Source organism: Prinia subflava, chromosome 1 (genome assembly GCF_021018805.1).
Source record: "Prinia subflava isolate CZ2003 ecotype Zambia chromosome 1, Cam_Psub_1.2, whole genome shotgun sequence".
Taxonomy (NCBI): Eukaryota; Metazoa; Chordata; class Aves; order Passeriformes; family Cisticolidae; genus Prinia; species Prinia subflava.
The window spans coordinates 135,691,392-135,718,625 of NC_086247.1; the positions used below are offsets into that span (position 1 = coordinate 135,691,392).

General features: G+C 36.7%; 1 protein-coding gene across 1 annotated transcript in view; it reads right to left on the reverse strand.

Moving 5' to 3' along the window:
• The window catches only part of DNAJC1 (DnaJ heat shock protein family (Hsp40) member C1), a 107,084-nt gene that overhangs the window by 19,740 nt on the left and 60,110 nt on the right, over window positions 1–27,234 (reverse strand). Inside the window, exon 8 of the mRNA XM_063413653.1 lies at window positions 21,071–21,237. Within this exon, the coding sequence (XP_063269723.1) occupies window positions 21,071–21,237 (167 nt within the window). The remainder of the gene's footprint in view (window positions 1–21,070; window positions 21,238–27,234) is intronic.

The following is a 27,234-nucleotide window of genomic DNA, read 5'->3' on the forward strand; positions in this document are numbered from 1 at the left end:
AAAGCAATGGAAGACACCACATGGTGAGGGGACAGCTGTTGTTACTACACAAGCATTCAGATTTTGCATCCAAAAAGCCCCATTCTGGGATTAACTCCCCATACTGAATACAAAATTAAAAGTACAGAGTTATGGTCTAAAGTCTTTAAAATGAAAATAAGCTACAAGTGTAGACAGAAAAAAATGCATAGCATTCCCATAAATAATAATCCTTTAGCATGATTTATCGTACATAGCTGGCAATATTGAAGGATTAGTTCACCCAAACCCCTATGCACCTTCTGTAGAAAAGAAATATGAATGCAGTTTATTGTTCAGCATCACTCTTGCATGTGCATCTGCACTTGGCAATTCCATCCCACCTCTTTCAGCGTGACAGTTTTACACTATTAGGATTTTTTAAAATATGAGCAACACTATTTTCAATTACATTAAAAGCAAGTTTTTAGACAACAAAGCATTTCTTGTCAAGATAAGTCTGACTCATTTAATCCTGTTAATTAGTATAGAACTATATATGCTTTTACTGATAAAATGAGAAAGTGGCTGGTATTTGAGAGTTTCTAAGGAAACTTTCAGAGTCATTTACAGTACCTTGACATTGAAATAATTTGATTTTTCGAGATTAAATTTTAGCTTTAGATAATTTCTTCCTGTCATCAATTTAATGTATATTCACAATTACTGTTGTATGGAAGTTTGGTTAATGTTTCAATCTATTTAGAACTTCATGCTATACTTCATTTAATTTTGGTGATTCACTGATTTTGAGCACATCTAGTCCATGATCTTCCAAATAAAGCATGAGGCAGCATCTATTTAAAAATACCTGTACAAATACTTTCAGACCAAGGGTTCTAGTAAAACTGTGGACAATTTTGCAAATCAGAAAACATTTAACCTACAAGATGGCGGTGTTTTGGTCCAGTAACTAAGGAACAGAAAGTGAAAGCTTTCCTATCTAACTTTTTGCTCATAACATCTTATTTTTATTGCAATATTCTTCTACATTGTTACAATTTCTTGCTTTGCCTACAAGAAGTCTGAAGTCAGTCTTGTATTATCTAGTCTAATATCCATTTGGCATTGTGATCTAGCTGTTGCTGAACACAAAAGGTCTCGCTCCAGTTCTAAAGATCTGTTGTGAAGCTCTCAAGATCAGCTAAAGTGTATTAATGATCTGAACTCATATTCAAAGCCACATGTTCATATATAAATAACCCTTTGGTCCTTCAAAGCTCTTACACACATCCAACTTTCACGAGTACTGTTTTCATTGGGTGAGCCTACAAGAACAAAGACAGCTATGCTGTTTCAGAGCAATGGTCAGAGCAGGTCAGTAAGCTCGTCATTTGTGCTCAGGGAGTGCAGCAGCAGCAAACTTAGTGATAACAAGAAAGATTATGTTTATCATTCATTCCTTTCAGTCCCACCCTGCTCTGAAAAAACAGGGACCATATGCACATACAGGAGTTAGATGAAGGCAAGTATATAGGTTACTTATGCTTCCCCTAATATTGTCCCAATTCAAATTATTTTCATCTCAAGCAATTCCGCTAGCTGATACATTTTATCTATGTAGATTTATTTATCTCAATTAATCTGTTTTCCAGTTTTTTTTCCAGTTTCCCATGAAACTCTGTAAACTTTCTGGATTTGCAACATCGTGTTCATGAGGAGCTGCACATATCTGCTACTCACTACAAAAGAATTCAGCTTATTTTGTGTTTGAACCTGGCTCCCAACTACCTTTGATGACAACTGGCTCTTGGCTTTCAGAGTCATCTCCAAATAATCTGCATCTACTGACTTCCATGTCACTTACAAATTTGTTCTGATCTACTCAGCTGTAAAGTCATGTTACAGAAAATACTTCCCATGATGCCTTTTTCTAAATCACCTGCAATTCCATTGTAACCAACCTCTTTGAAATGAGGTGCCAAACTGCACAGAGCAGGATTAATCATAAGTTATACAGTGGAATAAGGATCCTTCTGTTTTGCTGTCTATCCTTTTCTTATTATTTTCTAACAATTTGCATTGGTTTTTGGAATGATCCTGAGCTGATGTTTTCAATGAAGCCAGCACTGGTAACTCCTCAAGGATCAAGGTCAGGTCAGAGCTCATTAGCCTGTGCATGAAGTTTGGCCAGTCATCCACTGCATCAACCTTTGCATCACTTTGTATTTATATACTAGGAAATTTTTCTGCTATTTTATTGCCCAAGCAGTCAAACTCCTAGGATCCCTCTGCAGTGCTTGTTCTCATGTTCACTGTTCCACACAATATTGCCACTGATAAACTCTCTCACCACAAGAATCATCTTTTTACCATATTACCATCTTCATCATATGAATACACTGAACAGCAAAATTCCTGGCAGAAATTCAGCCAAACTATACTGCTAACTTTGCTCTATTGAAAGAGATATTTATTTCTACCCTCCATCTTTTACTTAATTATTTGTCTGGGAAATAGCCTTTCTCTTATTCCATGACTGTTATTCCATGACTGTTTTCTTTTCTTAGGAACCTACAAGCCTTGTTAAACCCTTCTGGAAAATCAAGCAGACATTATCAATCAGATCACCTTCTCCCTGCATATTTGTTTATCTTTCCATAAAGCACAAAGGGTTTAAGGCAGGACTTCCCATTATGGAAGCAATGTTCAGGACTCCCTGCAGGTCATATTTACCTGATCCTCACGAATTCTTCTCTTTGTATCAGTTTTTTGTTAGTTTTCTCTAAAGTGTTGTTGAAAGTACAGGCCTGTAAAGGTCTCTGAATTCCACTGACAACTTAATAAATACGTGGAATGACACATTCGCCATTTCATTCCCCAGGCACCCATGAATATAAACAGTTACTTGAATTATTTAATCCTTAAATTTTCTTTGAAATCTATGTTGCACATCCTCTGGTCCCAGTAACTTAAATTATTTAATCTTAAACAATATATTACAGAGGTTTAAAAGAACATTAATTTTAGAATTTTTCAAAGCAACTACATGTAAACATGAAGATATAAGTAACTGTCTTCTCTTATAAAGTTATCAAAATAATAACCTAACTATAACCATTTTCTGTTTATTCTGTTCCTCAGACAGGAATGCCTTTAGCATTAAAAGCATTACAATATTAAACAATATACATAAGTAGACAATAGCTCTTAGAGAGGAGTGAGAACCTAAGAACAGAAGCACAAAGTTTTATCTGCCTCAGTATCAGCTCTTCTACCACATGCAGCAGCATATGTTTTAGGACAGAGATTCTTTCCTTTCTCACAGCTGTCCCCAACACGGATTAGTGATTTTGTAAGTTGAATCCATTTTGGTTACAAAGCCAATGATGAAGTTGTTCACTCTCTTCATCCCATTTTTGCTCTAAATCAACATCATAAGCTGGCTTTCTACACACTCAGTTTCCCACTTCCTACCATACTCTGCTGCCTTTTCATTTCTCTGTCCCACATATTTTTGCTCTGCTCTACAGCTTCAGATATTATACAAGAGGGAGAAGGAAAAAAAATCATATTAAAAAATAAAACCCACCAGAAACCCCACTGCCAGGAAGACATGTGATTTCTTTACTTTTTAAACCCACAGGTGAAGACAGTCCACAGAAAAGATAGTCCTCCTTGGAGAGGTTTTTCTAGACCTTGTCTGTTTGAGAATGAGGATTTCACAGACATTTCAATTAGTGCTGCCCTGAACAACTGTTACCCCTTGCAATTCACTGCACTCTAGACCATTTCCAGTACTGAACAGATCCTTGCAGATTTATATGAAACTCCTCTAGTGACATTTTGCAATAACAAAAATGTATCTGTTTCCTGTTCTTGACAAGCATTACTCTAAAGATTTTCCTTTCCATCTTAACATTACTTTGTGTCTATAGGAAGTCTTGCTGACAGAACCTGTCAAAACCTTTATAAAATCCAAGTGCATTGTAAAGCTCTAATAGTAAGGCATAACTTTTCTTTAAATTCACACTGACTTCTTACTACTATTTTAAAACTGGCACTCCTATTAGTACCATTCATTTCATAACTTCAAAAAATTGCCCAGTATGGAATTCATGCTAACCAGTCTGTACTTGCCAGAATCCTCAAGCAAACTCAAAAATTGGTATCCTATTTCTATCTTTCATTTCAAGGCTCATTTAAGTAATTGCTAAAATATTAACAGCAGTATTAAATGGATTTGATATTAGAGTTCTTTTCAGGTCAACGAATGGTGAAGACCATTGTTCCAAGCAATTTGTTATTTATCATCCTCAGATGAACACTTCAACCTAAAACATTCCCTTCTCACTTGTCTTCAATACATAATGTCAAAAGTCTCTAAACTTCCTTGCAGTAAACATGGGTGAAAAGGACTTTTGGACCTAGCATCTTCTAGAAACTGCTTTATATTTTGATCATCCAGTACTTAATCAAAATCCTTGACAGTGTTCCTTTCTCTGCTTCTTGGGAAAACAAAAAGTTGTAGTTTTTTTGTTCTTGGGTTTACCTTATTCTGGATTTGCATAAGCCTTTCTCTTTCTGAAGCTCCTCACCACACTGACTCCCCAAAGCAGCTATCTTCACTTTTTAGTCTGGGACAAGAATAACTTAATTTGAGTAAAATGGTTATATTTGTGATTCCTCCTCTGGCTACCATAATTATTCACAATTTTGTCAATTTTGTTTTACCTTCAAGCTATACATGAACCCATCCTAACTGCATGTCAACAGCCAATATGTAAGCATTGAAACAAACAAACAAAACCAAAAAACCTATCTCTCATCCAAAAAAAAAAAAAACAAAACACCCCAAACCACAATTAAACTCTGGGAGTTTAAGCCTATTACAAACCAAAATGCAAATATGTCCATAAACATATAATGCCAATTCAATAGATCCCATACATTTTTGGGAAAACAAAACCAATTGCCATCTGGTCAGAAACAACAACTAAAATATTACTTACAAGTACACTTCACAAAAGTAATTACTATTCAGTTGTCTCATTCCTAAGATGTGCCTCTCTCTCTCCATATATACCCACATGTACCTTAACCTCAGTAGGAAGCTGTAATGAATAAGAGATTCTCCCACCACCTTCAGCAGTATTATTTGGTGCTGCCAAGGTATTCCTAGATTTGGAATAAGCCATATCTTAAAGACTGAAGAATCTGTGTCCAAAAAGACAGACAAAAATCAGAGAAGGAGAATTTAAATATAAATCATGTTAAAAACCAGCTACTTTGAGCAATAAGAGATTTTTTAAATTTGTGACTATATTCAGAAAGTTGCAGATACATGAAAAACAGAATCAGTCATCTCACAGAAACTTGAAAATGGAGCACAGGATGTGCTGTACACTCACAAGATGACTGCTATTATTCTACATTCATTCCAACATCTCTGCCTTTCACTTCTAGCCACTGGCCTTTCTCTGTCTTCCTCCAAACCAAGTAAACCTTTAAGAACAAGTATTTTCTCCCATAAAGGTACATCTCCAAGTATCAACAGACACCATTTCCAACCCTTCAGTAATTTCTAGATTTTCTTTAAATCTGTTTTACACCTTTTTAAATGTAAATCTCTAAATGACGAAAACCTATTCTGAGTTGATTTTCCTTCCCCTTTCCTATTCATTATTTATTCCTACTTTAAGAATTCAGAGCCAAGAGGACTTTTTAATACTGACTTTAAAAATGCTCCAGTTCTTGATTAATAATCTGTAGAGGAAGGCACAGCTAAGCAGTAATTCTTAGATTTTGCAGAACACGAATACCTCAAAATCAACTTTATATTATTTTAATAAAAATATTTTCTTGTCAATAGAGCTAAAAGTGCTCAAAAACAATGACTTGTTAATGCCTAGTCATTGATATGAAGTAATCTGGTTAAAGCTACATCACCTGGAAAAAAGGGATGTAAAAGAATGAAAACACTTAGTATTTAGTTGCAAAAATCTTTAGAAATATGGCAGAAAAAGTGAGAACTTTTTATCAACTGACTGTGGGCAGAATTGTGGTAGCCAAGGCAGTCTCTCTGAAAGGAGGTGAGGGGGTGCCCTGTGCTGTGGGACACAGCTGAGCCTGTGAGCTGAGCTGGTGGCACCTCTGGGAACCTCTGGTGGCACTCTATTTAGGAATGGGCTAAGTGCTGCCCAGCAGTGTGAGGGGAAGTGTGGTGGCACCAAGGTCAGAGGAGAGTAGAGACTCCCTGGCAGCCAGTGGAACAGACCATGCTGGAGCAGAGAGCCATGCTGCAGCCTGTGGAGGACCCACACTGGAGCAGGAAAAAGTGTGAGAAGGAAGGAGTGGCAGTGAGGAACTGCTACAGACTGACCAAATGCTCCTTACTCGAACCCTCTGTGCCACTGGGAGCAGGGAAGAGGGACAAGAACTGGGAAGGGAGTGAAGTTCACCCTTAGACTTGAAGGGAAGTGGGAGAAAGGTGTTCTAAGTTTTGTCTTGATTTCTCACAATCCAACTCTATTTTACCTGGCAATAAATTATTTTCTTCCCAAGTCAAGTCTATTTTGTCTGTGCCATCAATGGATTACTTGATCTCCATATCTTTACCTCAACCCACAAGTTTTTTCATCTTATTTTCTCAGCCAGTTGTGTTGAGAATAAGGAGTGAAAGAATGGCTGGGTAAGGACCTGGCAGCCAGTGTCAGTACACCCACTGAAGAATTATGAAGTACCAAAATAAATGGTTTGTATCTAGGAGAAGCTCTGGGGAAAAATCATGTGAATCATTCACCTTTTCCTGTAAATTCTGTCCTTACTATTGTTGCTGTTCCATTTCTTATCTCACTGCTTTTTCCAGCAAATTGTTCCTACCTCAACCCATGATCTTTACTGTGCCTCCAACTCTCCTCTGCAGCCCATCACAGAGAGAGGCAGAGTGATCAAGCATCATCTCATGGTTTGGAGTGTTTCCCTCAGAATCCTAAACTAGGAAACAGCATTCCAAACCCACAACACTGGTCTGTGATGTCCTCTCCAGCAACAGCCTCTTTAAATGATACTAAGAGCCCTTCTTGGTAGTGAAGCTGCTGTGTCCTTAGCACAGTATCTAACTGAGGCACAGTTCACAGCAATACCTGAACTTGTGTAACAGAAAGAAATACAACTAGATGTCTTAAGGTTCATTTCAGCCCTAAGATACAAGTTCTCATGAAATAGGTTTGAACACCAGAAAAAAATGATACTCTAAAATTCTGGTTCTTCGCAAAGACCAGCGTATCTTAAGAACTTTATGAATCTGGTAATATACTTGGGATGGCACTAAATAAAGTGCATGACACTTTAAATTTATACATAAGTTGGAAACTCATCAGCTGCAAGTGATATAGAACCAGGTTTACTGCTGAAGGGTCACTATAAACTTCCACTGTTATTCAGAGATGAAAACCATGAAAGACACTACCAGATGGATGAAATAAGGTCCTTCCAGAGACACAGAATCTCACTTGAGAAAACTTCTTTTTAGGCCAGGTTTGTTTTGCTTAATCACAGTTTTCTGATTATGTTCACACCCCTACAGCCAGTACCCTGAACAGAACAGAGTAACACATCACAGAAGAGGGACATGAGCACTTGGCTTGTTATTTCCCAGAAGTTTATTCTGGACATTAGAAAATGCTTTAATGTGATTTTCAGCATGATAAAAGGACCTGGAGGGCTCAGAGGGGATAAGAAAAATCTTAATCCATTCTGATAAGGACCTTGTTCCACAGCAAGTTCTCTCTAGCTTTAACACAAAAATGTGTTAACTGATGCATAGCTGTTTGCAATGCATCAGCTGATAAACTGTTTTCTTTTTAAAGGAAGGAACTAAAGCCAAAGTAGTAAAGCATCTGTCTCTAGCAATACACACCTGAAAAAGGCCACTGCTCTACACTGCATGTTTTCACAGTTCAGGTTCTAACAGGCTTTGGGTTTAGACTTAATACAAAGCTTTCTTGAACCTACAGCTGTTAACATGACCAAGCACATGCATGGATGTTTCAAATACCCAACTAGATTGCCATAAAGCAATCTGAGTATTCCTCCTATGAACGAGATAGTTTTTTTAAAAATGAAAAATAACTTGAATTCCAACATATTTTCATGGCTTTTGAAATGAAATTGTTCCATCATATTTACACAATGTCCAGATAATTCTTTTTCTTTTTGTCATTACAGCAAACCATGAGGGGAGAAAGGTTACTTCTTGCCACATTCTCAAAATCAAATCTACTTTTGCATCATGCATGCCAGAGGAAAAATGTCACAATTAAATGGTTCATAAGTATAACACTAAAATTACTATTTAAGTCAATGTAATTGAACAGAAATTAAAATGTAGTTTTTAATTGCATATTACAACTTAAATGGTAGCACTTAGTAGAAAGTGTTAACTCATTTATTTTTTAATTGTTAGCTGCTTCAAGGCAATTGTTTTAATGCAGAAAAAAAGTGAGATGCTCTTCACTAAATTTGATTGTAGGACACTCAGGCATGTAGATCAAATAAAATACAGGTTGAATAGGTAATTAGGTTTGGCCTGTGATACATTAATGTGAAGACAAATTCTGAAGGAAAGGGAATGAATATTTTTCATTTCATTCTCTCAAACACCACTCTATTTGGATTCTTAAATGAAGTTTGAAAAGTATTTCCATTAGATAGAAAACATGAAATTGAAAATCTTCTATACTACACAGGTCAATGCATTCTTCAGGAGATTTCTGTAAATTTCATAAACTTCAATAAGTGCATAGGGTAGTAAGTCTCAACAGATTGCATGTGGCAGCTTATTTCATAATTACTTGACACATTAAAAATCTTTAGCCATGCTAAATTCACTGGAGAAGACAAGCCCAAGGGCATGCAGATACATTAAAGCATATGATTAGGCCTTACTAATAAGGAGTGTTTTTCCTTGTAAGGTTATTATTTGACTCATGAAAGTGTCAAATATTTTACAGCATCAGCCTGTATATGTTTCTTTTATTGACTTCAGTACAACATAGCATGTTATGGGTATTCTGAAAACATTAACATATGGTATTTAAATATAATTCAATACACAAAACCATCCTGTGATGGTGTCATAATGAACAAGATACTATTACACAGTTAATCCTGCTGACTGCTCTGCAGTGCTGTCCTCTTCTCTCTCTTCTATCCTTTGTCCAGCTTTTCTGTCAGGCTTCCTGGCACAATTTATCATAAGATAAAGATCTTACCTCAATAACATTTGCATATGTTTGGCTTTCTGGTTTTTCTTACATTGGTCTGTTGCTGGCAACATGTTTCTCCTACCTACATTCATCTTAAATAATTTATCCAAAATCAGGGGGCTTTTTGTGTCACTTGACTTCCTTCAAATATAGTTTTAGCTGTCTCCCTCTGAAGTATTTCACCACCACAGATAATGTCTAAATAATGTCCTTCCCATCACATCAAATGCAACTCAATTCTTTTACTAGCAATGCTATCTGGCTCTAATGCCCTAAGCCAGCCTGAATATTCTGATCTCTTAATTTTTAACTCAATGCAGGAGGTACTTTGCATCCCCAAAGTGTGGAGACATACTGTGGAATCCAGTACTATACCACTCAGGTCTATCAGTATGCTAAAACCCAAAGGAAATATTCAGCACCCTTCCACAAAGGGACAAGATGTCCAAAGATGATAACAATCTGCTACAAAGAATACCAAAATATAGAGATTTGCTTTCAACATACAAGTTCACTTCGGCAGAGAACAAAAAGAGAATGGTATCTAGCTGACAACCTAACAGATGTTCTGACATGGCTCAAGGCAAGTGTGAATTTTGGCTGTGAAGTAGGAAAAAAAGAAAAGGAAAGGAAAAAAAGAATCCACTGCCCCAGCAGAATATGCCTGAAAGAATCAGAAACATTATATGCATTTAGGACCCTAAATGGGCTACCTGGAAAATGTCATGAATATGGCTTATGATACTAAACTTCAGTTCTGTTTTCCAACAGTCTAAATTGCCAAGTAATAATGAAGGGAGTGTGTGTGGGGGAATCTGAGAAGTTTTCACATATTCATAAAACACAGATCTGTGATGACAACCACAAGCACAGCACTGCCAAAAACCTCCCAAAATTCAAAATTGTTAATTATCATGGAATAATACACATGCAATTGAAAATAAGGGAAACATTAGTAAAACTAGTTAAAACATATAAACAGTGAACCTGCCTGTCAAATTCCCAAATATAATCACAAAGTTTGGGCTAATTAAAAATCAAAGGTAGTCTTTCTTTCATGTGCACAGATTTTCCTTCCCGTAATCTGTGGCTATTTGAAAATGTACCATTAACGTCAGTCTCATTCTTCCTATGCTCACTTTCTCATTACCAGGCAAGTTTTCTGATCAAGGACTATAACAAAAAACACCCAAGGCAGTGATATATTGCAGTTACTGGTATATATCCAGTCATTGAGACCAGTATCATTAAAAAAAACCCAAAACAGACTCACATGCTGCAAGTTACAAACCTACATCCTCTATTGATATATTTTCTTTCTAGAGCTTTTCCAATCCAGATTTCAAATGTGAATTTCCAATGTGAACAAGTAAATAGTAAAAATTGAAGTATTATGTTTTCCATGTTCATGTTTGTATGTTTCTTAAAAAAAAACAAACCCAGGGACACAGTTTACCTTATGATTAAAAAGAACTTGGATGGTCAGAATGCTGATATTCCCTGAAGAGGTCTGTGCAAAAAAAATCTGATGCTATACGACACATCAGGTAGAACACAGTAAATGCACGCTTGCTTTGTGAAAATCTAGAGGCTGCAAAAACCCACAAGCCCATAGTACTCAATTGCAAATTATGCAAGAACATCCACTCCTTCACAATTTGTATCTCAAGTCAATGTATTAAAAAAAAATCTGCATTTTGGAAATTACAGAAAGTGCCATCACTAATATGATAAACTATTCTCACCACAATGTACCATTCCTCATACTGTGCCAATTTTACGAGTGCTCTCCTCTTGCAGGTTGGGGTAAGTAATATATTATCCTGTAGCATTTTATAAGAATGGTTATGGACACATCCTCTATTCCTTTAAATGGAATGCAATTGCATGCTCAAATGTGCTGAACTGAGAGTTTGAAGACTAAAGGTGATCCTTTCAAGACTGCAACCTGCTTGACAAAACCCATACAGAAAATGGCTAATTAACTGGGTTGAGATTCTCTGAAAAGTCTGAAGTGACAAAATGCTTATGTCAAAAGTATTAAATTTTTCCTTAGCAAGGCAGGATTTCATATTTATCTTTACTACGACAACAAAAGCCAAACATCTCTCACACTGTGCAGTTTATTTTTTTGTAATAAAAATTTACCATAGATTTTAGTTTACCATAGATCATAGGGTAATTTCTATAAGTAAATTTGACCAAACCTCACTATAGTCATAGGTGCAGGAAGAAAAGGAAAGGAAAGCAGCAGCAGTATGCACTGTGAAAGAAGGTAAGATGCTAAATCAACCAGATTTTAATTGGTTTGTCCAGAAAACATGGTATAGAAACATCACTATGGATTTACACTTTAAATTAAAACTGGATTTATTTGAAGCTAACTTCCTTCTCCAACTTAAAGCTAAAATCATACGAAGAAAAGTAAGTAACTATTTTGCAACAGTTTGCAGTTTTCAGATTCATGTTAAAAAGCCAAAAAGAGCAGCAGTGAATTGAACCACAGAAGTCAGTGCTATAAACTGCAAATTCTTTCTGATCCCTAAGTTGTGGATCCTGTGAAAATCTCATTTCAGGGATATTTAACATCCTTGCCTCTCATTTGTTGCCAAAATTGTGAGGATATAGGGATTGTTGAATTGCTCTCTCCCCTCTCTTGGATGGGCAGGCAAGTGGGACAAGGTCACAGTGATTAGCCAGCTTTCACATCTTCTTCCAGCTCCTATCTCTGATATGTGCAACAACTCCCTTCTGCTTCTTTACTCTTGCATTCAGAGAAGTGTGAGAGAGAAGTGTCTTTGTTTTGGGAAATGAGTGAGGCAACTCTACCCAGGAAAACTAGGATTTCCACCACCCCCTGACTCCAACTGGGCTAAATCAGAACAATCCCATCAGATGTTTTTCTACATCTCTCCCAGGCGGAGAGGAAAACAAAACCAGTGCAACAAAAACTATTAATTACAAAAGCACTGCACAATTTCTTGCAAATTTATGTAAAATGGACATGATCTTCAGGACAGAAGAGATGCTGAAAATGACAAAAGTCAGATATTCAAGGATTGACTGGGAAAGATCAATTTCCAGTTTCTCCTCACAGGAGTGAGGTTTCTCTTCCATCAACCACCATGTTCTTCTGTGATAGACAACCACCAATCTCAGAAATGCAACAGGACTCAAGACCTGAAGCAGATTAACAAATCCAATCAGAGCTATAAAAGTTAATGTAAAAAACTATACAGCCCTAATCTGGACCCAGGCAGGTGCCTGAACTGAGATTAATGCACTGCCCAGTGCAGAAACAGAGTTGCATTTTAAAAACACTGAGTGGTTTTCCCCGCAGGTTAATAATTTGCACAGTTAACCAGAGCTCTTTGGTAGTTTTCAACTGACAGACTCAAAAACCTGAGGACTACATAGTGAAAGTACATGTGTGAAATTAGATTGAATTATGGCAGCAAGTCCCATCAATCACTTCTGGAACACAGATTTGGTTGGAAAACCACTGAAAGCTAAAATCTGACACCACAACATCTATAGCATGGTGTTGAAACCAGTGTTACCCTTCTTGTCTGTACAAGACAAGATCCTATGCTACCACATTTAATTAGACAGAAAATTTAAAAACTCAATGAAGATCAGGAAATACCAGGCAAATGTCAACGGTATTGCTTTAATTCAACACATATGCATGGCTGATTTATGTTTTTAACTATTGCATAAGTGTTTATATAACATTTTGTTACTATCTTTAGGAAATATCCTTAGGGAAATATATATTTTGGCTCTTTGTTTCCTTTGCAATCTAGACTGAATTTTGGTTGTGCTGTGAAACATACCATTTCCAAACCCCCTTCTTTTCCAGGCTGTCATATCGAATAATTTCTTTATATCATTTAGATAAATTTCAATATTATCTTTAAATGTTCATAGCATTACTTTCATGCTTGCAGTTCTAACGGGCCTAAGCACAGTATCTCTGAAAGCAGGATATTATCATCTATATTCTAAAACCACATCATTACTTTCTACAAATACAAGCATAAATAAAGAAATAAACTTTCCTATACTTTGTTAGCCCTAACTAAAAGTCGAAGAGAGAAAGGCAAAAAAGAAAATACATAAATTACACATACTGACATAGCAGTTATTCAGTTTGTGTTTATTCACAGTCTGAACATATTCATGACCTATTTCAGGCAAAACTCTAGCTCTTGGTTTAATGCTTACTACTTGTGGCATTTGTCTCAGTCATATAAACTATTTTCTCTGAATCCAGTGCTAGGAGAAATTAATTACTTCATTATGTAATTTACAAATACAATTTGTTCTTTGATGTATCTTTGCCATAACATTGAAATCATCAACCTGAGATGCTGGTTAAAGAATATATCATCATACTATCATTTTATTCTTCCTTAAGAAAACCTGAGGACTAAAATGCCTTGCATGTTTAATACTGCAGATTAAATTAGACTCCTGACCCTAATGATTTGATATTCACAGCTCAAAAGCAGACAAGCCTTATTCTAGATTTAAATATGTGGGTCATCCTCTCCAAGGAAAACTCAATAATTAAAAATAATATTTTTTTAGAATCATATTTATTCTCTCCTTAAAGCTATTCAAGTCCAAAGTAAAGTACTTAGATACTTAAATACTCAAGACAGAAGCCTGAAAAGAAGTTTATTTTCCACACTTATGGAAAGATGACTCAAAGAATACATAGAAGTAAATAAATTTATTGTTTCTAAACAAAATAAAAACTACACCAACTGGACAGAAATATGCTAAATACACTAATTTCCTACAAATAGACTGCTCTGGTTCAACAGTCACAAGGAAACAAACAAATTAGACAGAAAACCAACAAAAACATGGCTGCCAGTTATAAGGCTTGAAAAATTGAAAAAAATCTTTGTGTTTTTCTTCTGTTCATTAGACTGACTAAGTTGGTGGCTAGCAAAGATGAAAAGAGGAATATAATCACTAATATGTAATTACATAAACATTTTAGAATAACCAAGGTACCAAGCTGCTCTATTGGTATATCCTGCTCTCTACATCACCAACACAACGTGTAACAAAAGGAGGCATCCTCTACACTATCCCTGGGTGAAGGAAGGCCATGGAGCAGATCCTCTTGAGAGCCCTCACATGTGCAGGACAACCAGGGCATCAGATCCAGCCAGCACAGGTTTGTCAAAGGCAGGGCCTGCTTCACTCACCTGATCTCCTGTTTTATGATCACATGACCCACTTAGGAGATGAGTGAAAGGCCCTGGATGTGCCTACCTGGACTTCAGGAAAGCCTCTGACACCATTTCCCACTGCAGCTCCTGCAGAAACTGGCTGCCCATGGCTTGGCTGGGTGCTCTGCTGGGATGGCCGGGCCCAGAGGCTGCTGGAGAATGGAATCACAGCCAGTGCTGCTCCCCAGGGCTCAGTGCTGCCACCAGCTCGCTTTAATATCTTATCCATGATCCCCAGGAGGGATCCAGGGCGCCTCAGTCACTCTGCACACACAGCAAGTTGGGTGGCAGTGCTGATCTGCTGGAGGCAGGAAGGCTCTGCAGGGGGATCTGCACAGGCTGCACTGATGGGGACAGCCCAGAGCTCTGAGGTTCAACAAGGCCCAGAGCCTGTGCCTGCTCCTGCCCTTGGCTCACAGCAGCCCCTGCAGTGCCACAGCCCGGACCAGAGTGGCTGGAAAGAGCCAGGCTGGAAAGGGACTTGGGGCTGCTGCTGAGCAGCAGCTGAACAGGAGCCAGCTGTGCCCAGGGGCCAAGAGGCCAAAGGCATCCTGGCCTGGAGCAGCAACAGCGTGGCCAGCAGGAGCAGGGCAGTGACCAACCCCTGCACTGGGCACTGCTGAGGCCACACCTCCAATCCTGGGGTCAGCTCTGGGCCCCTCAGTTCAGGAAGGACATTGAGGTGCTGGAGAGAGCCCAGAGAAGGGCAGTGGAGCTGGGGAAGGGTCTGGAGCACAAGTCTGAGGAGGAGCAGCTGAGGGAGCTGGGGATGTTTAGCCTGGAGAAAAGAACGCTTGGGGCAGATCAGATAACAAGCACTAAGACAAGAGAAAATGTCCTCAAATTGCACCAGAGGAGTTTAGGTTGGATACTAGGAAAAAATTCATCACTAAAAGAGTGTCGAAGTATTGGAACAGGCTACCAAGGGAAGAGGTGGAATCGCTGTTCTTGAAAGTTTTCAAAAGTCTCATGAATGAACCACGTAGATGTGGCTTAGTGGTGAACATGGTGGTGCTGACTTGGACTCAGTCTTGAGAGGTCTTTTCAAACCTAAACGAATCTATCATTCTAAATTATCAATATTTCATCACTAGAATTCTGTTACAGAGAAGAAGAATATATACATTGTTCATTACCTGTCCACTGACCTCAGAAAGAGCCAAAGAAAGTAGGTAGATTTAAACAATTATTTTTAAAAGCATGCGTATAATTTTTCAATAATAGTAATAACTCTAATGTAAATATGCCAACTGCAGGAGTAGCCTATGCAACATAACATAACATAAAACTGTAGAGTTTTTTTAATATGTAAACTCCAATATTCTTTTCAGGCTGAGTCTGCAGTATTTGCAGTGACACTAAGCATAAAAAACCCCAGGAAAGTCTGAACTCTTAACACTTCCAGTAACACTCTAATGCAGATTTTATTTATTTTTTTCTAAATGAAGCATCTTTTCAGTAACACTACATTTTTAAGGGTTTGGTAATAGAATACTGAGATTTTCACCTCAGGGTTACTAAACTCAATATGGCCCAGATCAATAGTGACTCAAAGTCATCACCATTTGATGAGAATTTGGAGCTCAGGTTAAAATGTACTAAGAACTTAGACTAGCTCCAATGAATAGCTTCATAACTGACACTAACACGTATGGCTGCTGGCAGTCTCAATACAAAGCCTTAAATTCACTGGGAACACAGAGAGATTTACTTTCTGGACCTACAGCAATCCTTCTGAGTCAGGATTAAGGCCCAGTAGCTCAATGGTAGACTATGAGGAGTCTCAGACTGCTAGCTGCTTATTTGTATCTGTCCCAAGAATAAAAGAGCATTAGAATCCAGACACACTTTTCAAATAGCATATTTGCTTCATTGCTTAGACAGAGAAAATAAATTATTTCAAAACTAGATGACCTCAGGCTGCACACCAGAACAGAATAACCTTTCCCCTCAAAGACCAATTTATTACAACATCTGGTTTACACAACACCTTAATCCTGCTAAGATACAAACTGCTTGTTTAAGAAATTAACATTTTTTAAAAGCCTGGAAACTGTATTCAGGTAATCCGTCATATGACATCTGATTAGAACAAGCACCACACTGTTTGCTACTAAAGAAAAAGCATACTCAAATTTCAAAGCAGCACAGATGTGGGAAGATCCAAGGCAGGAGAGCAGGTGGCAGGCTAGCTGGCAATTACAAAATGTACAAGGTTATAAAATTACTAAGACTTAATTGTCAAATCTATACATTTTAAGCTAAGAAAATAGTAATTCAGCATTTGTATAGCATTTTGCCTTTTAATGTTAGAAAGCAGAGAAATCTCTTCTGTACATTTAAAGTTGTATTGCTGTTCCACAGCCAGTTTTCAAATAAAATGTTCATGATTAAAAAGCTCAGTCAGTTATCAATATCCTATATCTGAAACACATTGCTCTGATGGCCCAGGCTGAGAAAAACAAAAGCATAAAATGCATTTTAACCAGAAAGGAGTTCAGCATCAGAATAATCAGTGTCCAAGGTTCAATAATTAAGAAAAAATGGTAACTACCATGTTTCCTGCCTCTACAATCAACTGTGTAAAAACAATGCTTATGTATACTTCTCTATGCTCTTATTTCACAGTATTTTTAATAATCCTAATTTAAAGGTTAACAGTATATCAAATACAAGTGATGAATGCTAAGTTTCCCATGCTCTGTGTACAAAAATAGTTTTACTAGTCCGGCTTTAGTAAAACCAAGCCAGGTGCTCCTGCAATATCAAAAACACCCAAATGCCAAGAAGTGCCGCAGGATAACATGAAAAAAAAATAATGAGAAACATCATTTTGTATCCATACATCTGGTCCAGCTGGAAGGGATCAGGCACTGTCTTTCTCCACCTTTATCTCCTCTTTACAGAGCAAGCAAATATCAAAAGGTCAAAAGTATTCACCAGTCATTGAGACAGAACTTGGAACTCTATCTTCATAGATTAATGAGTCAAATAATGATATGAAATGGAGATTCCAGCAGAGACAATGAGGAATCTGTAAACCAAAAGGAATTATAATCCTGGTCCCACTGAAGACAATGATAAATCTCCCAATAATTTCTTAAGGGCCAACATTTTCATGCAACAATATTCTTCACATAAGCAATGAACTCTCATGAAAACAACATGTGTTACAAATCACATAGAATCAAATCAGAACAAAGAGTATGAGGGAAATCCCACTGAGAGAAATGATTCATCAATAGCATGATTCCAAAAACAGTGAATACACATATTCTTGCAGGAATATTTGGAGAAATGACTGAACAAGATCAGATGTAACAAAATATGTCCTCTAATAAGTTCTTTTTCTTACTTCCAGGTCTACATAATAGGTTGCTCAACAGGGAAGTAAAGGGTTAAATGGTTACTAACTAATGCAATAGTGGCTTAACATCATATTCAGGTTACACAATACTACATCTCAAACGAAGTCCATTCCCTCTAAATTTCCCTTCATTACTAATAAGCATACATAGAATAAGTTTTTCAGTCATCTTTTTAGTGTGATACAGGAAAAAAAAAAAACACAACAGAAACTTGAGCTAAGTAAATGAAGACCTTAACAACCTGTAAGATCTCCCAGATCTGCTCCTTTTCAGAAACAGAGCACATTCACTGATAAAACAAAAATAATTTTTGAAATAAACTTTTTCTTTGCTTGTTTTGTTCTGAAGAGTTGTTTTGAAGAGTTTTGTTGTTCAGCATGAGAAGAAGCTTTTAGCAATTCCTCCCAGGTTCTTAGTCACATGCAGTTTGCAGGAATAGTACAGCCAGCACTATATGAATATGCAATTTAGTCCTAGGTAAGCATGATTTCCTATATAGCAAAAAACCCCCTCTCTAAGGTCCCATACTTCATTTCCATGATCTCAAATATAACTGAGTCAGCTTACACTATTTCCAACAGATTGAGCTCAAGAACAGGATAGATGGAAAGGTTTCATAAAGGATACAGGTAACTTGCTCTTGGAACGTGCCTCCACCTACACGTATTTCCAAATCTGAATTTAATCATCGTGGCTGCAAAGCAAATTGAGGATTTCTTTCTCTCTGAATTTATGAAAAGTAGTAGGTCATAATAAATTATTATTATTTTACCTAAAACAACTGGAATGGATTGGTATCCCATTATTTCCACACAGCCTCCCTTTTTTGTGGTCTAAAATTCCAACTATTTAACCTTCCCTCATAAATACGATTTTCTAAATTTACTTTTACTGTTGACCTAGTCTTTCTATTAAGTATTCTTTTTTTTCTTTGAAAAGTACAACAATTAGAACTACACTAAAAAATAAGGTGGATGGATCACTGCTACACAGAAATACAGAAAAATTACCTCTCCATTCTTCAATACTGATATTACCTGACTATCTCCCAATAGCTTTCTTTTATTATTTCATTAAATTTTCAGTTCTAACTAAAGAGTAACAACATGGCAAGACTAGCTCCTTATGGACATAAGCTCAGTGCATTCTCAAACTTGGGCAGAAGAATAATTGTACAATGATATCAGCATGTTTTCATCCAGCTATGTAACCTTATGTAAAAAAAGGTTACAGCCTGTTCTTTATCTACTTCAATACTTAAATCCTATGAAAGCAGTAATCAAAAAGAAACCACAAGGAAAAAAGAACTCAACGCATTCAAAAAGAATAAATAAACCTAAGAACTGAACATCATCTAACCTTTCTATCAAATTAGGCACTTTTCACAGCACAGCACTTCCAAAATACTAGTTCATGGGTTATAGGCACCTCTAAAATACAAATAGGAACAGCACAGAGCAGCTGATGAACAATATTAAATTACTGTAATTGTCTACACTTGGGATGCCTATAGCAGAGAAAGCAACTCCACTTCTTACTCCGGGGAGGATGACAAAGGAATGTCCTACTTTATCAAGCTACTTTGCTGTGGGCTGGTACACAGTCCACATCCCTGAGCTACCACAGAAGACAGGGGAAAAAAGAAGCTAACAGGATTCTTTTTGAGTGAAGAACGACAATCCCAGGAAAAGGTCTGATGGCAAAGTGATTTATGACAGAGTAACTTTTTCCTAAAACAAGCAGAACTGAGAGGTGGACGTTACACACCACTTGGTTTCACATCCGTGCAAGAGGCAGAAGAAGGATGCTGACCCAGTTCACACCCATGATGTGATTAAAAAAATGCATTTCTAAAATGGAAAATGTGTCAAATGACAGTAAGGAACAATTCATTTGTGGTACAACCATTTTCCCAGTTAGCTTATTACAAATAATATGATATAGCCCTTCTCCTATTAGATAAAAATGGCTCCTATAGGCTCCTATAGCCAGTGACATATTCTCCATTTCTTTGTGCACTTTATGAATCTGTTTCCCTCCACAACTGCATTAAATGCTGATGTTGCCATGATAACATATTAGTTGTCAAGCAAAGAAAGCACAACTCATCACAGTTTGTTCAGGTCAGACACTTTACCCAGACAGCATACCTCCAAACTGTCTGGTTGTCCCTAAAAGGTTAACTCCTTTTGTAACAGAGTATGATTTTAAAAATATACTAATTTATCAAAGCAATGAGATATAATACTGAACATCCAGATGAAAGTGTAGAAAATCAAGTTAGTTTTCTTAAGAACATCTGGAAGGATGGACCTACAACTAGTTCTCCTAGCAGTGATTCTGAAGACACGACTTCTATATATTTTATGAGGAGGTGTAAATTTATAGATGCAATAGGCCCAGCCTTACTCAATCCTGCATTTTCATGGAAATTCAAAAGCAGACTCAGTTTCTGTCAGAGGGGATGATGAGTTTGGGGATCCAGATGATCAAGCATGCAACCAACTCCACTTCAAACACACCATTCCAAGCAAGGCAGATTTTTGAGACAGCAGACTAATTTACAATGTTTATTCTCAGTTCCAACATGAAATGTATACTATACATTTTCAAGCTAGTATGATAAAATAAGATTTACCAGAACACAATTATACTAACTGCCACTTAGAACCCTTATCTCTGAGTAGGAAGAACCTTAACGATTGGCCTAAATTGAATTGTTAGAACTGTTCCACGCATCAGATAAAATGCACAAAGTACATCATCAGTTCTATAATCAAAAGATAATACATCTGCATGTTACAAAGAGAAGGTTTTTTATTCTTCCTTTGCTTGTCTTTTAATAGAGAAGAATCTACTCTTGCAAGCAAAATGTTATTAACTGGAATTAAGAGAAAGAACCAAGCCTCATACAACTTGACAGCATTATGTTCTACTAATTTCTAGTGAACAAGAGTAGTATTTATATTAGAAACCATAGAGAGCTTTCATATGGCTTAATCAACGACATCCTATTATAACAACATTTCCAGCATCATTACACAAATTACACTGAACATTAATATAATTTTTTCTGTTATATCTCTGCCAGACAATTAATACTTCTCCACAATTTCCTCATATATGAATATCGTGGTGGTACACACACAATATTCTGTTTTCCTGAGAGGCAAGCAAATGAATCAACATTTAAAATACATAACAATATGAAAGATTTTGAACCTACCTTCTTTTTCTGGGTTCTGTTCCTGCCTCCCAACCAATCATCCATCTGTTCCTCAATCTCTTCAATTGAAGCTCCATGATCATAAGATGGTATATACACACTTGATTCCAGAGCTGTGTATACAGGGAACTCTAATTTTGGTTTCTTGACTTTAGGCTTCTTCTCTTCTACACAAAAGTAAAAAAGAAGAAAAAGTAATGCTACTGGTACTGCAGGCACATATAAATTCAGAAGCAGATTTAGCTCCTCAACTCTTAATCCTATCTTAAAATTTCTACGGAGGAAGCTGTTCAATTTCTTTGTTAAAAAGAGAATCAGAGTTTTGCATAATATTTTTATTTTTATTTTTATTAGAAGTAAATAGCAATGCAGCTGCTTAGCCCCCCTTCCATCTGAACTATGCCTGAAAGGGCCAGATGAGCTTTTGTTACTGCATCACTTGGCAAAGATTAGTACAGGCAAAAGCACAGGAGCTGTTAAAAGATTCTCAAGTCCAGCTAGCTTCAGAGAAATTAGCAAGGGTAAAAAAGTGAATTTTGGACAATTCTGTATTACTTTATGGTCAGCTATGCTAAGTAGAAGCTTCTGAGTCAACAGATGGTTTCTCTATTCTCAGATTTCTCCAACGATAAATAGCTCTGTTCTAGCACACATTTAGGAAGATTTAAATGTTTCATTTCTAACACTGATTACTCTTTTCTGCTCTCTCTGCCCTTCAAATGGTATTAAATGGGAGCAGCAAACTCATGGGAAAGGAAGGAAGGACCACAATAACCTCAACCCCAGCACCTAAAAATGCATCCGCTATATAAGATGATCTCAAAAGTAAGATTTAAAATGGACAATTGACAGAACTTTGAGAAGGACAAGAAGATGAGGAGCAGAAAGAAGCTTGAACACTCAGAAAGCATCCAGAAACGTCAGGTGTTCCCACTGGGACTCCTCTGTTTTTTTCCTCGTTTTCAAAATATGCTGTATGCACAATGATGAAATGCTCCTAAACTGAAAGAGCTGATGTAATACTCCACTGCAACCAAGAGGGAAATTCTACCTTTGACTCCACTTTTTCACTCTCCACTGCGTGTCTTTGTGCTCCTCTCTCTTCTGTTGTGTTTCTACAATCATCCAATCACTCAGCAAACTACTTCAACTTACTAAGCAAGTAGGAAACTACTCTTAATACTCAGACAAATAGAAAAGAATCCAAGTCATTTAAAGGTAGTGGCCAAGAAAAAGAAGAACCAAACTTGTCTGATCAGCTTATCTGCCTTTGCAACCACATCCTAATATTTCAGAGGAGAAAAATATGGTTTGCATGGAAAACTTTAAAAAATTCCTAAAGAGGACAGAGGACTGTTCCCTAGAGCAGAATTTCATTTCCTAAAAGTGTATGTGCAGAAACAGCACAGTGAAAGACTGCAGATTTGACTAACCCTAGGAACTGAGTATTTAAGAAAACAATAAAGAGATAGAGAACTGTTTCAAGTACAAAATGAACAGAAAAGTCATACAGATCTTGAAAGTTAACAGGATGACTAGTGAGTTTTTAAACTTTTCACTGTTCAGAGTTTCACTGTATGTTGTTCAGAGACCTGTTTTTCTAAAGAATCTTTACCTTTACCTGTTAAATTTCAATAAATGAAATATTAAGTTAAAATTCGTATTTTTCTTTGCATTCTTCTGTAGGGATGTGTAGAAAATATAATTAAATGACAGATACTCCTCAAAATTAAGTGAAAATCCAAAAGACTAATACCAGCATTTGTCTCTATGCAGATATTATTAAAGACAACAGAAGTATAATTTTATTTTGTCTATTTCAAAAGGTAAATTTTATCAAATCACATACATTTACTATTATCTCATTTTGCCATGTATAACAGCTTCTAGAATCCCTTAAGAATTATCTGCACAAGTATACCAACTCTTTATTACAAACACTTATACAGGCAAGAAATATCCCTGGAAGTTAACATCAATGACAATTTTCACCACCATATTTCAATCCCTCAAAATAATCAGGCACACTGTGTTCACTTGGAATTACTTAACAGTGGAGACACTCCATGACAGTTGGCTTTTCCTGTATCTCCACTCCATCAGCTACTGCTTATTAATTTTCCCTCTCAAAATATGCAAATAGTTAAAGCCTGCATGCTCCTACCTAACATTTAAAAATGAAGAGCATAGCCTGAAATAGGTCATCTAGGCTCTTGCTGCAGTTTTGGAAGTAATTCTGTAACTATTTCCAGAGGACACTGTGCTCCACTTTAAAATGAGGTATCAAAGGCAGTATCTAGGCTTTCCTCAGGCAGTTAAGTGACAGAGGAAGACCTAACATAGATAAGGCATCCCGCTGCTTGCTGACTATCAAAGGAATGAGAAACCCCACCTAGAGAAGATGGCTGTTGAACCTCAAACAAGCACTCAACCAGAATTAAAACCCCCTTATCTCTACTGTCTCCCATGCATATACAAAAAGATGAAGGAGTTCAGCGTATCTCTTGATACCACAATGGCTGTCATATTGAATTAAAAAAAAAAATAAATAGAATTGAAGTCACAGCACCTTTGACATAGGGCTCCCAATAACCCATCAAGAACAGTTTCACCTCCGAATTTTCAAAGACACTTTTTAGAACAGGAAAGCACATAAAAGCAGTTTAACAGTAACATCTTAAAGGATTTTAGACAGAGGAAGTTCAGAAGTTATGTTTAGCAGTATGAAGCCTCAACTTAAGGCAGCCAAGCACTGGTGCTCTTTCAGGTGAATATGGAGAAAGCAAAACAGACCACTGGAGCTATTTCACCCAAACAACAGAAGTCCACAGGGGATACTCAGGAAGAAGATCTCCCTCTTTCATGTTATCTTTTCACTATCAGCAATTCAATTGGCAGCCTAAAAGACACTTCCGACCTGACCAGGCACTTTGCCCTGAAGAGAATATGGATCAGCTTTTCCAAATACTAGATGATGCCAGACAGCTGAATCCTGTATCTGCTAAGGCTTGACAGACAGCCAGGATGTTGGTGTAGCTGCCCACAACCATGGCCTAAAGTAAGGATCTGTTTGATTGTGCTGACAGTAGTGACAACTGCAGCTGTGATTCAGAGTTTTGAAACACAAGTGTTCCCTTCATATTTGGTGTTGTTTTCTAATGGTGCTGTTTTAGGCCATCCACTATAACAGAATAGGCTTTAAAAAGACATTTTTCTCCTCCAGTCTCAAATATTGTTTTAATATTATTACTCACAAACCCAGCTAAAATGTAGGAAAAACATACAGAAAAGATTTCCTAGGTTCCTCTCAGTTCTGTGATAGCAAGCTCAGTGTCTGCTGGAGACCCAGTCAGACCAGAGTATCCTATGTGGGCACCAATCTCCAGCAAACCTTCACTATAACCAGAGTTACTGGCACTTGTGCAACTAAACACAGGGGAAAGAAAACAATCTTCGTTAAACAGAGCCTGACTTCAACAGTAAATTTGTAAATTAAAAGCTTACTCTCATTATTTTCTGGGAAGATTATGTACTTTAATTGCCAAATTATAGAGTAGTAACTTTTTTAGTCTATTGAATAGAATTTAAAAAACAAATGGAATTTGGTTTTTTGTGTATATGGAATCCAAGATCATAGGCACAATGGAAATTGTTTGACATCTACCAGTCCAATGTCAATTGATCAGTATTTTACATGACCCATAACCTTTAGAGAATTCTAGTCCTTTTTAGCAGAAGGAATTTTGTTTTATCATTTCATGAATTCATTCTGCAAAAACACTAATTTTCTACAAGTATTTTCCACCTTTAGAACTATCAAGTTCTTTACCAGAAGAATAAAATTGACTGTGTATTTAACAACTTAAGAGTTAAAAAAAGAGAGATGCACCTATGTCCCCTATGTTTGAACAGCATATAAACACAACTATCACTGGGATGCCCAGACTCTACAGATAACAATTAGCTAACTCCCCTAAAGTGCAACATTTTATGTTTCTAAAAGCCTCCAATACTATCCTTTTACTTATACATTTTACTAGCTTATGATGTCATGATCTGGGTTTTGAAGTCTGATTAATTACTTGCATATAATCAAACACTTTTCATCTTCCTCATTAGTTCTTCCACCTTGTTAGTACATTAATTGTATCATTGGCAGAATTAATAGTATCCAGCTAATGGTTATTTGCTTTAAGATACTTCATGTGTCAGATAAGGAATCAGCTAGACTTTATGGATCAAGTGCCATGTAATAAAACAGTGATGCTTTTTCTATAACAAGTATCAGAGAACCTGCATCTTAACGTTTTTAGAAAAATTTGTATCAGTTTTACACATTAGCTGATCTAAACATAAAGAACTCAAAGAATTTTTCCACACACACGAAAAAGCAACTGCTTCACCGAGGAAGAAATAAAACCAAAACTAAGCACTAAAATTCTGCAAACAAATTTTGACACATCAAGTTGTAGCTCCCTCTCTCTAGAAGCCCTCTAAGTTTTAAGCATGAACAAGAATTCACAAAAAATACAGTAAAAAAACCCACTGACATCTTGAAAATCAAAGGGACAAACTGCTTGATATCTCATGCATTAGTAAGCAAGAAATATGACCACACAAAAAGGTAGACAGCAAACATATTTTTGGCAAATCAGTAAGATAGTGCACTAAGATCTTTTTTCAACACAGTTCACTTACCTATGTAACTATGAAAGACAACCAAAGCATTTGTAACAGTAAAAGTTGTTGAAAACATGACAAGAGAAAAATTCACTTACACGTACAGTAACACAGTCAGACAGAACACAAAGAACCCATAAGTCTGGAAAAAAATTGTAGTAAGGTTTTGACAGTCTACTGAAAAAATAGAACAAATTATGTTCAATATCAATGCAAATATGGGGCTTAAAGAAAGCTTACGCACATATGCTTAAAAAAGTACACATTTCTATACTCAAAGTCAATGGGATTATATGAATATATCAAGAATTAGAGGCAGATATATACATCTTCTGTACTGGGACATACAAACTACTGAGCAAACTGACTAAAGACATGCTCAGGGATAAATGCATCTCAGCTACAAAAATCTTCTACAAGCTACAGCTTTTGATGACTTTCATCTTTTTTTTCTGAAGATCTACCCTTCCCAAAATTTCCAATTCTCCCAAAAGACAAAAGGGTTAGAAACAAGGCTCCAAAATTTGACAACAAACATACAATGAAGCATGCATGCCTCTCTCAAATGAGCCTCATGCACTATATTTTTATGGAATATTTTCCATGAAGTATAAAGCGAGTTTTGTGGGGAGAGGTATCATACAAGCCTAGCTGAAACAACTGGGAAAAATACACAAGCTTGAAAGTTTAAAATTCTTTCAGGAGGCCTGCCAAAACAATCAGTGAAATGGATGATACATAGTTTGCCGTAATTATGCATCAGAGGTAACAATTAAGTGATCAGAACATTCACACCCACACCAACCAAAAAAACGTGCATTGCATAAATTAATTTTCTCTGAACCTGCCTGTTAGCAAATCATTACTGAGCAGCCATGTCAACATTGAATTTTGGCAGAGTTTAATACTAAACACAATTACTCAAGATATTTACCAATTATTTGGAAGTAAAATGGAAGTAACCCTCAGTATAGTGCTAGATTCCATCAATTTGGTCCAAATGGTTTACAATGAAGAGGAAATAAGAAGTAGGAACATGGACTGGCTGGTAGTCTGGGTTACAGACTAGTTCAGGGCCTTACGCCACATCTGCACTTAGAAGGGACTTTGGGCAAGGAACCTTTGATACCAGGGCTTGCAGTTATGGTGGACAAGCAATCTGAAATGAGGTATCAGAGAAATGAGAACTAATGTAACCTGTGATTCTGTAATAACCTCAGAAGAAACATGACCTTATAATCAGAAGATGATAAACTTTAGAACATTATAGATAAACCCAGGGCCCAATACTTCTAGATACATTGCAAAACTAAATTGAATACAGAAGATCCACAGAAATTGAGGGCTCAAGAAAGGCTTTATATTAAGAAAACCTGCAGATAAATAAAAACTTTTTAAGCAGAGACATGCTAATAATGAACTACTGAAACCTAAACCTGACTAAATTTATACTGAAATTAGGATATAACTATAGAATAGCAAAA